Source organism: Marmota monax, unplaced genomic scaffold (genome assembly GCF_021218885.2).
Source record: "Marmota monax isolate L192 unplaced genomic scaffold, Marmota_monax_Labrador192_F-V1.1 WCK01_AAM20220418_F8-fsc00114, whole genome shotgun sequence".
NCBI lineage: Eukaryota > Metazoa > Chordata > Mammalia > Rodentia > Sciuridae > Marmota > Marmota monax.
In genome coordinates, this window is record NW_026694943.1 from 1,595,138 (window position 1) to 1,609,853 (window position 14,716).

Sequence of the window (14,716 nt, forward strand, 5' to 3'; positions counted from 1 at the left end):
CTTTTTCTTAATGGATAGACTGTCCAAATGACCTCATTTCTAGAACAAGCGTTCTTTGTTAAGTGTCTCTTTGCTATTGGGATCAACATCATCTGATTTTTGAGAACATTCATTAGATAAAGGGTAGCTAGCACCTAGTTGTTTCACTTAGGAGACAAAAAAATCTGCCTAGACAATCCATTTTTTTTTTAACTTGCATTCTTTGAGAAGCAAGTGGTACAGAAAATCTGGTGCCCATGTTAATATTTCCCTTAAATTTCAATCCTCATTGAGAGCAGCACTAACCATAGGAGCAATACATAGTATGGACTTCTCTAAACAGGGAATTGTTCCACGGGGGCACTATTTAAAGAAGTAGCCATGACCCCAATGTCCTGTTACTTGAGACTTCTATCTCCACATGTGAGAAGCTCATTGAGACATTCTCCAAGACACCACCTCTTTTGATGGGTCTGTCACAGAGTTCATTTATTTATATCTTCAATTGTGTAAGGCAGCTTAAAAGAACTAGATAACTGAGCCTGTGTGTGTGTGTGTGTGTGTGTGTCCATGTATCTGTGTGTATCACAGGAAACACAATTTGAAAGAAACTGCCCAGGAGAGAAAAATGGCCTTGGACAACTCGGTGGAGAGGGCAGTCCCCTAAGATGCACTATACACGGGAAGAGGGGGACTTAGATCGTGTGACAAGGAAGGTACATGTTTCAGAGATTCTAAAATAATGGATTTTTATAGCTAGAGGGAAAGTTGAGAATTTCTTTCTTTCCTTCCCCACCCCCCAGTTCCCAGAAACAAGAATCAGAGTATCTCTTCATAGTTTTCTGTGAATTTTTCGAGTATAAATATCTTTTTCCTTGTGTTCCCAAATCTGGACCCCTCCATAAGGCAGAACAGAAGGAGGCAGAGCCACGGAGGTAACATTAGGGCTGGGCAGGGCACCTGACAGTCAAGGTTTTTATTCAGGTAATTTGTCTACGTAGGAAATTCATGACTCTTTTTAGAAATAAGCAGTACAAAGCTAGCCCATTTTGCTTTATTTTAATGGGTTAACACATGTTTTTCCCAGAATGTTATACTTGGTTAAATGCCTTCTTTTTCTTCTTCTTCTTCTTCTTTTTTTTTTTTTTAATACTCATACACAAATGTCGTTAATCAAATTTATTGTCACTGAATCCAAGTATTCTGGATAATTTCAACTCTGGGTAAGACTGTAAAAATCTTCTGTTTACCAGGGTGAATTGTGGCAGTGGGAATCCTTCGTGCTATGTACTATCACATTGTAGTACCTCAAAGAAGCAAAGCAGTAGTTTCACTGGAGACTTTAAATTTTATGTCAAAAAATATTTTCTACAATTAGTTTTAAGCAACAGACAGCCATGGAGGACTTCTCCCTGGATAAAATTTATAAAATAAAGCTTGATGAGTCAATCTGGGTTGTAGATACCTTCCCACTATGCTTTTAAATCCCTACTTGCATAACTTAGAAATACTCAACATAATATCTGAAGTCTTATTGGCACAATTTTCCCTTACACTCCCCTAAGTTAAAAAGACTAATAGTAGGGCGTATGATTCTAAAAAGAATTCCTTTTCCATGTTTCCTTTTTTCTTCTTTTTAAATGCCAAGTTCACTCTCACATAATTTCATACCTCTCCTCAGGAGAGACTGCTCTCCTCTTGATTCAAAAGTCACTTTATGGTGAGTTGAAGTCCTTTGATTCTTTGCCTTAAACACTATGTAATTCATTTGCACAGCATACTTTTGATCCTCATAGGCACCTGTAGATAGCCCACCAGAATTCTGTTTCTCATCTGTAATGTGTATTACAGAAGATAGTGTATGAGTTCGGAATCCTTGGGGTTCAGGATTGTAAGGGGCTTTAGAAATCATTTAGTCCAACCCCATTGTATAAAATGAAATATCTATGGAAGTACTGTTACTGTATCTGAAAGAATAATTTCCAGGCAGAACCTTGGTGCTTACCTAGCACCAACACAGACTATTCAACTGGCTGGGCCAGCAGCATTTCTTATCAGAGTAGGAGAGATTTCAGAGAAAAGTATTTATAGCCCTGTATCCTTACTTTGTTTATTTACCTCCTCTCCCTGGCCTGTTCTGGCTGTCTTCACATTGTTTTAATTTCTCTCTAATTTTTCTCTTTTACCAAGTACTGATGGAGAGGCTTTTAAGCAGGTAAGGCTTTTGCAGAGGTTTGACTCACCACTAAATGTGAAAACAAAATTAATGAGGATTATGATGGGGAAAAATGTTTCAGCATATCAATTTTTTCTTGAAGTCAGTTCCCCAAGGCATTGTGGAATGCCCCCTGTAGGAGTGCCAGAGCTGGTTGCTGACTGTTGGTAAAAATTAAAGGAGCTTATCTATTTTCATTGCTCAATGTTAGCAGGCAGGCAGGATGGTAAAAAACAAATTGGACTATTTATAATATTTCAGATTTAATCTATGCACTAAGCAGAAAAAATTTTTAATGAAAGCAAGTATTTAAATGAAGCTCTTTGGCTAAAACATGTACCATTCTTATGGAGAATATATTTTAATTTAAATATTTAATTGTGTGCGATACAAAACCAAATATTTCTGAATATCTGATTTGGGGATCTCCATTCACTTGCCTTTGACAGCTTCTTTTACCTATGAGCTTTTAAAATCAATCTACCGGTAGAGCTTTTTAATATAGTCTATTAAAACTTCACATTTCCTCAGCAATTTGCTCCTTTTTCTTATTCTGACCTGCCCAGATATTGCAAGGGCTCTCACTATCACTATCTCTTGGGGTGCTTGTTAAAATAGATTGCTGGTCCTACCTCCAGAGTGTCTAATTTAGTAGGCTCCAGATAGGGCCAGAAAATTCAATTTCTAGCAATTTCCTAATTGAGGCTAATGATGGTATCCCCACTTTGAGAAACACTGTTTGGGATAAAATATCATAAGAGAGATGGTAGTGTGATCTCAGGCCTTGGTAGTGAAGATGGAGAGAAGTGAATGTAATTGACCTAGATTTTTGAAGACCAGTAGTTTTTAGCCATAATGTAGATGGGAACGATGTTGAGGGAAGGGAGGGATGGAAGAAATTTGTGGGAGTTTGGCACCTCAAATGAATGAATGGATGTAACCAACAATTAAAATATAAAGAAGCTAGGTAGGAGTGCTAGATCATGGTGGGAAATCCTAAATTCCATTTTGCTAATACTGAAGTCTTAATAAGCTGGGTGTATTGGTGCATGCACACCTGTAATCTCAGCAACCCAGGAGCTGAGGTAGGAGGATCACAAGTTAGAGGCCAGCCTCAGTGTCAGCAAGACCCTGTCTCAAAATGAAAAACAACAAGGGCTGGGAGGTTTCTGGGTGGGATTCAATCCCCAGTACTTAAGAAAAAAAATTAAATGAAATACTTCTAAAATTCCAGTACAACACCTAGTAGACAGTAGGTTTTCAGTAAATGACAGCTATTGTTACTGTTACCCTCATTCCCTTTCTTCACACTGTACCTTGCCATTACTGTACCTTGTCAAAGGTAACCTCCCAACTCCATTATTCAGCAACCACATTCCAGGGCTAGGAATTAGTTCTTTGGGTGATTGAAGATATCCAGGAATGAACAAGGAAACTTCCTATTTATAGTTTCAGCTCATGGGTTGACTAGGTGGAGAAGGAAGAGAGGGTGGGAAAAGGGGGTGAGGTTCTAATTCATAGAAGTCCTTGCATGATTCCAGATAACCTCAGAACTATGTGAAACAGATGGAATTTCTCCATTTTGTAGATGAGATAAATAACTTGCCCACTGACTTATAGAAACTCCAGTGAAAATTCAATTCTAACTTTCTTCAGACCCCATTGTATTTGTGCTTTCTATAGTATGAAATGGTTCCTTTACTCCTAAACAATAGACTAGTTACTTTTTTGTATAATATCCTAACTATGTTGCAACAGTATCTTAAATGTGTGCCAATTTCCAGACTAGCAATTTTTAAAATTTATTTGTTTTATTTTTTTGTAGTACTGAAAGTTGAGCATAGGGCCTTGCACAGGCTAGGTAAGCACTCTACCATTGAACCATCCCCGGCTAGATTAGTGGCTTTTACATGTTGTGATCCTAATCCATAGTAAGAACAACTTTTTACAAAGCCAGCCAGAATAAACATGCATATGATAGATAATTATTTCTAATAAACAATACTTATTGAGAATCACTACATTATCAAAATTCTCAATAAATTCATTCTGATATTCTTTTGTTCATCTGCTAAAATAAACATTCATCAGGACCCACAGAATGATTTCACAATTCCAACAAACTGGTCAAGAACCCTGATGGTAAGGGAAAGTGGGAGAGATGGATGTCTGCATAGCCATCTTCATGGGAATAGCATGATTGATGAAAGAATTTGTAAAATGATCAGGCTGTTCTCTGTTCTCTGCCCACATATGGCTGTGTTCACTTGGATTTGAGTTAGATTTTTTTTTTTGGGGGGGGGTACTGAGGATTGAACTCAAGGGGCACTCAGCCACTGAGTCACATCCCCAGCCTTATTTTGTGTTTTATTTAGAGACAGGATCTCACTGAGTTGCTTAATGCCTCACTTTTGCTGAGGCTAGCTTTGAACTCTCTATCCTCCTACCTTAACATCCCAAGCCCGCAGGTATTACAGGTGCGTGACACTATGCTTGGCTTGACCTAAATCTTGGAGGCCCTTCCCTACCTTCATAGGATAGAATGCAATTATAGAAAGCCCTTGGTAAATAGTAGCCCCATGGGACTTTGAAATGATGAGGAGGAGGAAGAGGAGGGAGAGGAGGAGGATTCCTGTCTAAACCCTGAAAGAATTTAGAAAAAAGGAGAAAAGACTCCATCATGGGCACAGAAATCAGGTTCCTCTTTGATTAATGTTTGGAAATTAAGTAAAAAGGTTAAACTTTATTTTTTTACATTATCAACAAAATTATTTATGTTCCAGGAGTATAAAAGTGACTGTAGGCAATATAGCAAAAATAATAGATCACATTATATACATAGGCATCAACATTCTTCTTAAAATATGCTTTATCTCATTTCTGGCCACTTATTGGAGAACTTTAGGAAAAGGAGCTTAAACATCTGGGATATAAAAGGAGCTTGAAAACCTAGGATATTGATTTCTATAAGTACCAAAATGCTGGCTAAGGTTCAATAATATTGATGTGTCTGCCTGTTGTCTCCCAATTGTGCCTATCTTTAGATGACCCTGAAACATAATATCACCTTGGAGGGGGTGGGTGGCAATTACCATGGGCTTGCCTCAACAAGGATGGGGAACCTGTAGCACCATGGAAAGGTCAAATGCTTTGCCCCGGGTTATCTGAGTCAAGAAGAAAAACACTTGTGAGAGGACTATAGCATGTAAGGTCCCCAGCTTGCACAATATCCCCACCCCCCCTACTCCCAGTCACTGGCCAGGAAAGTTTTTTTGTTTTGTTTTGTTTAAAAATTTTTAGTTTTAATTAGTTATACATGACAGTAGAATGCATTTATGCACTTTGATATATCATCCATAGATGGGATATAATTTCTCATTTTTCTGAATGTACATGTTATAGAATCACATCAATCATGCCAAGAAGTTTTGATGCAGAGAACAAGCTGCCCTTCCATCAAGCACCACAGTGCTCTGCATTTTCTTGAATTTGAAAAGGTACCACATAGCAAATAAGTTGGAATTTTTAAATATACCAGTAAAATAAATAGCAAAGGCAATTCACCCTCTTTTATCAGTTGCTTATTTTCATGTCTTCATAGAAATGACATATTTATAAAGCCCACCTGCCTTAACTGAACTTATTTGTATATACAGTATGGTAGAGCATGAGGGAGCCTTGGAAGCCCATTGGGCCTGACTCAGCATCTTCCCAGAAAAGCAGGTCAGCTACATTGACTTATGGTCCAGGCCTCCTTTCTCTTCAACACAGTGCTTTCTTTCTTTTTTTAAAAAAAATTTTGATTTGTTCTTTTTAGTTATACATGACAATGGAATCTATTTTAATATATTTACACAAGCATGAAATATATCTTATTCTAATTAGGATTCCATTCTTGTAGATGTACACAATGTTACTGTGGTATACTCACATATGTACATAAGAAAGTTATGTCATGTCATACAGTGCTTTCTTACTATCAAAGGAAAACCTTCTCATTCTTGTTCTTTCCTTTAAAAAAAAAAAGATCATCAAGACACATTTGGACAAAAAAAATAGTATCATCAGGGGTCATGCTTATTAATTAATTCATTTGTTGATGTTGGCAATTGAACTCAGGGCTCATGATGTGCTCTACCACTGAGCTACATCCTCAACCCCATAAAATTAATTAATTAATTAGTTAATTAATTATTTAAAGCTGGGGATTGAACCCAGAGAGGGCCTTGTGCATGTGAGGCAAGCACTCAACCAACTGAGCTATATTCCCAGCCCCATAAATTTATTTTTGAAAGTTTTTACTGTTCTGAACTTTCCGTCAAGAGCTGTAAGGTCATCCCATGAGTTGGTGCTTCTGGCAATTCATGCTTTGGAAGAGGATTTAACCCCTTACTTTCACTAGGCCCAGAAGGGGAAAAACAACAACAAAAGCTAGGAGAGAAACCAGCTCTCACCCTGGGGCGCCTCACTCGGCTCCCCTCCCCCACTCCCCAACTCTTTAACAAGGGACAGATTTCTTGAAGTTTCTTAACTGTTTCACAAAGTGATCAGTCACCAAATCAAGTGTGCCAAGCATTGTCATCTCCTAGGGAAAATTCTCTGAGTGGTTTTCAAAGGAAGTATTGCAAAAGGAAGAAGAATCTCTTTGGGGCTATTTCCCTCAGTAAATAAATCCGTCATGGATCTTCCTCTTGGAAAAACACATACACAGGGCCCGTGTCTGCCACGGGGCCGAGCGCTACAACCATTAACAGCTGGTTTTGAAAACAGCCCTTGCCTGTGTCCTTAATGTAAAGGAACCCTCAAACCCAAACGCATCCCCCCTAATTAGCGGAAAGCCTAGCAGTGCATAGCATTGTGGCACTCAGGAGTCCAAACGTCCCTACTCCTCTAAACGATCCGAACAATGGCTCGTGCCCAAGCGCACACTAGTTTTCAGCTACGTCTAGGCTGACAGGGGCAGGGTGGTAATTCTTTAGGTCGCCCGACTTCCCAAGGGGCGAGATGTGGATCGTAACGACTCTGCCTATTTGGGAACTCTTTCGGCAGGAGTAGCTTAAAGATTAACTTTCTGAAGTTTCTGGGGGCCAAAAGCATGCGGGTGCATGGCGTGATTGGGAACTCGTGCGGGCCGGTGGCCGCGGCTCTGCTGCTCTTTCAACAGGCGATTTGTTCTCCTGTCCGTGGCTCGTTTCCATGCAAAGAGCCTGACATCAGAGCACCTTTTGTTGCTAAACGCTTTCTTTAGCCCGGAGGGGAGAGAGTCATGTGGAGCTGGAAGAGCTCATTCTGAAGAGAGGGGTCCAAAGCGTAGCTTCTAAGGTCCCGAGGCGCCGCCGTCACTCCTGCGGGGCCCTGCCCAGACTTGCTGGCAGAAAAGAGTCGCGTGCCGCAGTTAGCCGGTTCCCGTCACAGGAAGCAACGCCTTTGCCGTGCGTTTAATTGCTTCTGGGCTGAGCGAGTTCCCCGCCGCGGCACTCAGTGGTGCGGACTTTGCTCCTGCTACCCTGTTGCTGAGCCGAGTCGGGTCGGGAAAGTTTCAGGAGTTGTCAGTCGCGCTGCCCGCGGCCACCTAGTGCCGAGGTGCTGACGCCTCTGAGGGCCCCGCGGACTGGCGGGGGGCCGCCTGGGCATGCTGCGCGGGGGCGCGGCTCCGTGACGCCAAGGCCCGGGACCCTACACCTCGGACGGTTGCGCACTGGTGCTGGGCGAGGGCGCAGCGGCCACCGGGACGCACGGCCAGCGCGCGGGACGCGACCATGGAGGAAGACGCCGGAGCGGCTGGCCCTGCGCGGGAGCCCGAGCCCGAGCCCGAGCCGGAGCCCGAACCAGAGCCCGAGCAGGAGCAGGAGCCGGAGCCAGAGAAAGCGCTGGACGCCGGCACATCTGAGGCGTTCTCCCGACTCTGGACCGAGGTGATGGGCATCCTGGTGAGTTACCTGCGGAAGGAGGCGCTGGAAGCAGGGCTCGCTCGCGGCTGAGGGTCTGGATCCCAGTGCTCCCTTCATGCCCACCCACCGGGCACCCCTCTCTTAGCAGCGTCTTCCTTCTCTTGCTCCGGTTCTTAGGGGGTTAAATACACACAGTATAGGATTTCAAACCCTAATTAAAAAATAACCAGCCACCGATCACATCAAAGACACTTTTTGAAAGATCGGGTATAATATTCAACAGTTTAATCTGGAACACCTGCTGAGATGTTGGGAAAGAAAAAACAAGAAAGAGTCCTTTAAAGAGGAGTGAATGTAAATACTACATGTTAAATATTTGGTTGATGGACTTCTCACAGTTGGATCTGGAAGAGGCTGATGGCACTGATGTTTATCTTCTCGCCACTTGTTGTGTGACTGCCAGAAGAAAACAACCATTTCCTTGCTCAGGACCTCCAGAATGTTTACTTGCTCTGTTTGCAGTCTTTCCAATTTGTAGAATCACGGGATATTTGTTTTACATGTTTGGGGAAAAGCAATAGGGTTTATTTTGCTAAATCTGTGCCATCAAGTATTTTGAAATATCCAGGGTCTAAAAGTGCCAATGGATTTGGCATAATTTTGAAAAACAGGTCTCATACATGGAGGATATTTTAAAGCACATGGCTATATGGTAATGATATTAAACCTCTGGAATGGCCAATTATGGGGAATTAGTTAATCACTTTTGGTGGAGCTGTAGTTAGGTCGACTGGAATCAGATGGATGGGGATTATTACAGTAAGACATTTTAATTCACACCTAAAAAGACATCCTTAGTGTAAAAGTCTTGGAATAGCCAGATGTGTAGACCATTGGAGAAGATGCTACATTGACTTTGTGATCTTTTTTCAAATGGGAGATATAGTTTTCAGAATTCTTCTTTGGGAAGAAGTGATTAAGCTCTTAGCTGTTGAAGTAAGTTGGCCTGGGCCAAATCCCTGCTTTCCAACAGATTGTCTGAGTCACCTGGGCCAAGTTATTCAACTCTTCTCAGTCTCAGTTTCATCACCTGAAAAATGAGGAAAAGAAGACTCGTTTCTTGGGTTTTCTGAAATTTAGCTAAGTTAATATGTATCAACTACTAAGCATACTGCCTGATATTAGTAGATGCTCATTGAAGGTTATCTTTATCTATATATTTTTTTTTCTGCAAATAGAATCTTGAGACTACTATCTTCCAGAAATCCTAAAGTCCAGTTATTCCATTTTCAGATCTCTATTGATATTTATGATTATTACTGTACAGAGAACAGAGAACCAGGAAAGGTTGGTTAAAGATTTCTATCTGGGGTTGGGAATGTAACTCAGTGGTAGAGGGCTTGTCTAGCATGCACAGGCCTGGGTTCAATCCCTAGCACTGCTGAAAATAAAATAAAATAAATAAAAATTCTCTCTGTACTTTTCACTCAGTATTTTAGAGCACATGGCTATATGGTAAAGTATATGTTGATGCTGTATACCTGTATACATATATACTTTTCATATGTGTATACAGTATACATATAATATATATTTTGGATTTAAAAGCTCCTGTTTTTACATTTTCTAAACTTTTCAGAAGAATAAGCTCCTAAACTAAAATTACAAAAAACCCAATGAACATTTTAATGTTGTGGTGGTACATTATTTTTCAAGTTCATCAGCCAAGAAGATTATCTTCTCATTTCTTGCTGAGATTCCTCCTGCTCTGTAAATTTTCAGTCACTGAGAACATTGGTTTGATAACATCACTTTGTATCCTTTGCTAGGGCGTGGGCTGGGGAGCTGGCTTAAATGGAAGTTGGGCTGAGGGTTGTTTGGGGGAGGAGGGTTGGCAGGTGGCACTTTCTGAATATTTGCTTTCCTTCCCTGGCAGATTCCAGCACTGTTGGGTCAGTTGTAGCAGAGTGTTCTTTGGCTGAGTTAAAAGATGGGGTGGGGCCCTAGAAGCTCAAACCTGTTATTCAAAGAGCAGTTGCTGGAGAAAAGAAAATATGTGCTTCTTGCACAGTTAATAGTTCAATGTGAAGCAAGAAATAACATAAAGCTGGGTCTCAAACAGGTTATGTCCACTCATGTTTTCCTATTTATACAATCTTGTTTTCCTTTGGAGTAAATTTGGGCATTGGGATTATTCCTTAGTAAAATGCAGAGAGAGAAGATAAGGCTTATTTTCCTTTGTACATGTCAGTGGGACAACACTGGGATAAAAGGGTGAATCTTCTCCTAAAAAAAACTGTCATCCTTGTGTTCATAAAAACTGGAACTTTGGGGCAATGGATGACGACACAAAACGGACAGTTGACTCCATTCTTACTGAAATACAAGACACCATTTCCATAATTTCATGCTTAAATTATGGGATTCTGTAGTCATCTATCAGCCTAGACAGAAGAAGAGACTTGACCAGTGGCACATGTTGTTAGTGACAACATGACACCAGTCAGAAGCCTGATTCCATAAAATGTAACTATGTCCAGAATTTTAGGCAAAATGGTTGGAAAGATTCTTTTTCCATTCTGACCTAGAGGAAGGGAGTAGAGGTGTGTTTGTGTGTGTGTGTGTGTGTGTGTGTGTAGTAGTAGTAGTAGTAGTAGTAGTAGCAGCAGCAGTAGTAGTAGTAGTAGTAGTGAAGAAAATAAGTATGAGAATCAAATCTCATAGCCTCATAGGTAAGAATGTTTTTAGGTGAAAGAGCACAATCCTGTTTTCCACTAGTGCTCAGCAATGAGAGACATTTGGCCTCCAGGGAATTATCTAGTTATAACCCAGAGAAGGGTGTTCCCCCAGTGTCATGGATCTCAGTAAATACTGGATGGTTGTTTGAGTTCATTCAGACACATTTTGCATTTAAATTAATTCAGTCCATGCAGAGTTGAGCACCAAATAGTTGCTTTCAGATAATTGTTAACAAAGTGGTTATTTAGAGAAGAAATAATAGTATAATTTACAGCATGAAAATATTTAAGCAGTGCTAGAATAGATAAATGCTAGCTAATAAGTCAAAATTGTAAGTTGATTTAGAATAAAGAGAAAACGAGCTTAAAGAAATACCAGACTGTGAATACCTGGAGGGCAGAGTCAGTGTCATTTATTTTTCTAACTCTAGTGCCTTTGACTTACCAGGATGCTAAGAGCACGATTTTGTCCATTGAAAAGAAAAACACAATAACAAAAAAACACAAACCAGCATGCATTTCTTAAATGTAGAAGTCACATCAGAGTACAGTTCTCTAAGGACTCACCCACTAGGATGGGGCACACTTCTCAAGATGTTAATAAATTCTGTTTGGGTTGATGCTAACATTTGGACACTTTCATCATGCACGCTAAAAATCCTGGGGCTTCTAGTGGTAATGTACATTGCGAAATGTTTACAAGCCTTGAGCAATTAAGCTTTGGGATTCTTGTGAAATGTGCATTCTATTCAACCTTGCAACACGTGGTTTTCTGAAGCATGTCTGTCACCTTTGCCTATGACAGGTTTACATGTCTGCTGAGAAGCACAAAATTGGTTAGAATCCTGTGCAGTTTTTAGTTTTAGATCTTTACTGTGTGGTTGCAGTCACCGCTTTCCTTCCCCCCTCCCCCTTTTTTTGTGGGGGAGGGTAGTTGTCTTTTAAGAGTGGGAATGGCTGAGTTTGACATGGTTAGATATGGGAGATGTTTTTTTCAGGACTGATTATCCATGTGGCAGATTGTGCTGTTCTTTAGCTTCTGTCTCTAGAATTCCAAGACCTTGAAAGCTAAGCCAGGCCTTCCAAGCTACTTGCTAGCTGCAAAGGGGGTTAGTAAGTGCCTATTGTTCTCAGAATCCTGCTAGATGCACCTCCCCCAGACCTGAAATTTCCTCTGTTCCTTGCTCTGCCCCTATAGTTTACAATGATTTCCCAGCAATGCCTGGAAAATATCCATTGACTAGGAATACTGCAAAGCATCCCCTGCTCCAAGTCCTGTGCAAACTACTGAAAGCTACTGAAAGAAGTAGGCTTCAGTCCACAGAACTGTTATATTTAGCCTGTCTTGCTGTTTACTCTGGCCCTAAAAACAACCCAAACCTAAAAACCTAACCAAAACAAAAAAACAAATTAAAAAAAAAAAGCACCCCTTTCCTTTGTTAGGCAGTGTGGTAGAGGGGAGAGGAGGAGGCTTTGAAAATGTTAACTCCTTTGAAAGCAGTTACTTTACACCTTCTCGTAGGGGTGTCTTGAGCCTATTAACTAATGACTCAATTAATTTTCTGTGGTGGAATTTGGGAGCCAGCTTCAGTTTCAAATATTCTGACTTCATCCGAATTTTATGTTCCTTTTAGCCAGCCGAAAGCCTTATGGCTTTTATAAGTGGACAATTTGCCAGGTGAAGTAGTGGGAAGGACGTAAGGGCCTGCTCTAGTTCTTCATTTGCCATTTTCTGCCTTCTCTTTTCCTGTGGCTCCTAGTACCCTTCCCTCTTCTGTTGATGTGCTTGTTTTTCATTGTTGACTCCAACTTCTGTTGGTACACTACACGGCAGGAGAGCTGAGGAGGATGGAGTCCAGCACTGCGCTGGGCCCTGTACATGCTACCTTGCTTGATCCTCTCAGTGGATGTGACCATTGGGTATTATGGTCCCCATTTGACAGTTGATAAATAAGCATCCATATCCTCAATCATAAACGTAGTACATGGAGAAGCTGAGGTCTGAATCATGTATTATTTCCTTGAAGTAAACTTCTAGTTGCAATTTTACTTTTCTACAGTTTTATAATCTATTCACTCACACATCTATTTAGACAGTTATTGGCTGTCATTTTCCTTTGTTGAGGCTGTATTTTTATGTAAGTGATTAAGGTAAGTATTAGTGATGCAGTAGTCCCCCTTCCTTTTTTTTGTTTTCACTTTCTGTGGTTTCAGTTACCTGCTGTCAATCTTGGTCTGAAACTATTTAATGGAAAATTCCAGAAATAGTTCGTAAGTTTTAAATTGCATGCCTTTCTGAGCACTGTGATGAAATCTCTTGCCATCTTACTCAGTCTCACAAAGGACTTCAGTCATCACTTTGTCCAGCATATACACACTGTATATGCTACCCACCTGTTAGCAGTTGACCTGATTATCTGATCAATTGTCAGTGCTTATATTCAGGTAACCCTTATTTTTACTTAATAATGATTCCAAAGTGCAATTCAAATGTATTGAAGAGAAGCATTAAGTGCTTCCTTAAATAAAAGTGTAAAAATCCTAGACTTCATAAGGAAAGAAAAAAATTGTAGGATAAAGTTGCTAATATCTATAATATATATTTTGAGAGATGGAGATATAACATTCATGTAATTTTTATCTCAGTATATTGTTATAATTGCCCTATTTTATTATTAGTTATTTTTGTTAATTTCTTAGTGTGCCTGATATATAATCAAACTTTATCATAGTTATGTATGTACAGGAAAAAATATAGTGTTCTTTGGGTTTGGTATTATCTGGGGTATCATGTATCCATTGAGGAGCTTGAAACATTACCCCCTGCAGATTAGGGGGACTACTGTGCATGCCCTTGACTTCTGGAAAGGCATAGTTTTGTAGGGAAAACACCTGTATCTCTACCCTTCCTGCCTTACATATTCAATCCTTTAAATTTGGGCCCTGGTGGATGAGTAGGGGTTTCCAGAAAGGATTTTCAAGTAAAGGTTGGGGAAGAAGAGCCTTCCCAGCAGAGAGAAGTAGGACAAATTTGGGGGAGCATAGGCACTGAGGTGGCCACAGTTCTGAGTGCTCATGTGGCTGGACACCTTTCTATACAGTGAGAAGCCATTGTAGAATTTTAAACTGGCATGGGACAAGCCATGCATTTAGAAAAGTGGCTTTGGGGGCCTAGCATGTGTGAGGCCTTGGATTCCAACCCCATCAACATGCTTCGATTTCATCCCCATCAACATGTGTGTCTACACACACACACACACACACCCCACACACAAGTGACTTTTGGGGGTGATGACTTGGCAATGAGTTTGGAGGAAGGAAACAACTTTAGTGGTCCAGAAGGAGGTGATGAGAGCCTGGATGATGTGTTTATCCATCCCATCATTCACTCTTTGGCTTCCTTAGGCCCAGCACTTTACTCAGTTTCTAATGTGATTCAGGATTACTACATGCTAATGTATACAATGGTCAATACACCTCATTGTACCCCGAAAATATACACAATTATTTGTCAAGTAAGACAAAATAATGGGGCTGGGGCTGGGGCTCAGTGGTAGAGCGCTTGCCTAGCATGCACAAGGCACTGTGTTCGATCCTCCAGCACCACATGAATGTAAAATAAAGATATTGTGTCCACCTAAAAAAAAAAAAAAAGAAGAAGAAAAAAAAAAGACTAAATAATTTTTTAAAAAGAAATAAGAACTTTTGATTTTTTTCCCCCAGTGCTGGGGATTGAACCCAGAGCCTCATGCTTACTAGACATGTGCTTTATTACTGAGCCACACTCCTGGTTGTGTAATACTTTAAAGCTTAAGCTGAGTTAATGCCAAAAAATTTTAGAAATGTTGTATAATTTGTGATTTTCTTTTCCTAAAGAAAAGATATCTAATTAT

At 40.4% G+C, this 14,716-nt stretch overlaps 1 protein-coding gene across 4 annotated transcripts in view; it reads left to right on the top strand.

Moving 5' to 3' along the window:
* Sash1 (SAM and SH3 domain containing 1) overlaps window positions 1-14,716 on the top strand; it is a 291,235-nt gene that overhangs the window by 112,835 nt on the left and 163,684 nt on the right. The window contains exon 1 of one of the 4 annotated variants that reach the window (XM_046427351.2): window positions 7,565-8,124. The exons of 2 other annotated variants lie outside the window; for them this stretch is intronic. In XM_046427351.2, the coding sequence (XP_046283307.1) occupies window positions 7,954-8,124 (171 nt within the window). In that variant the 5' untranslated portion in view covers window positions 7,565-7,953. Of the gene's footprint in view, window positions 1-7,564; window positions 8,125-14,716 lie in introns of those variants that run through there. One more of the 4 variants, XM_046427352.2, reaches the window with a different exon arrangement.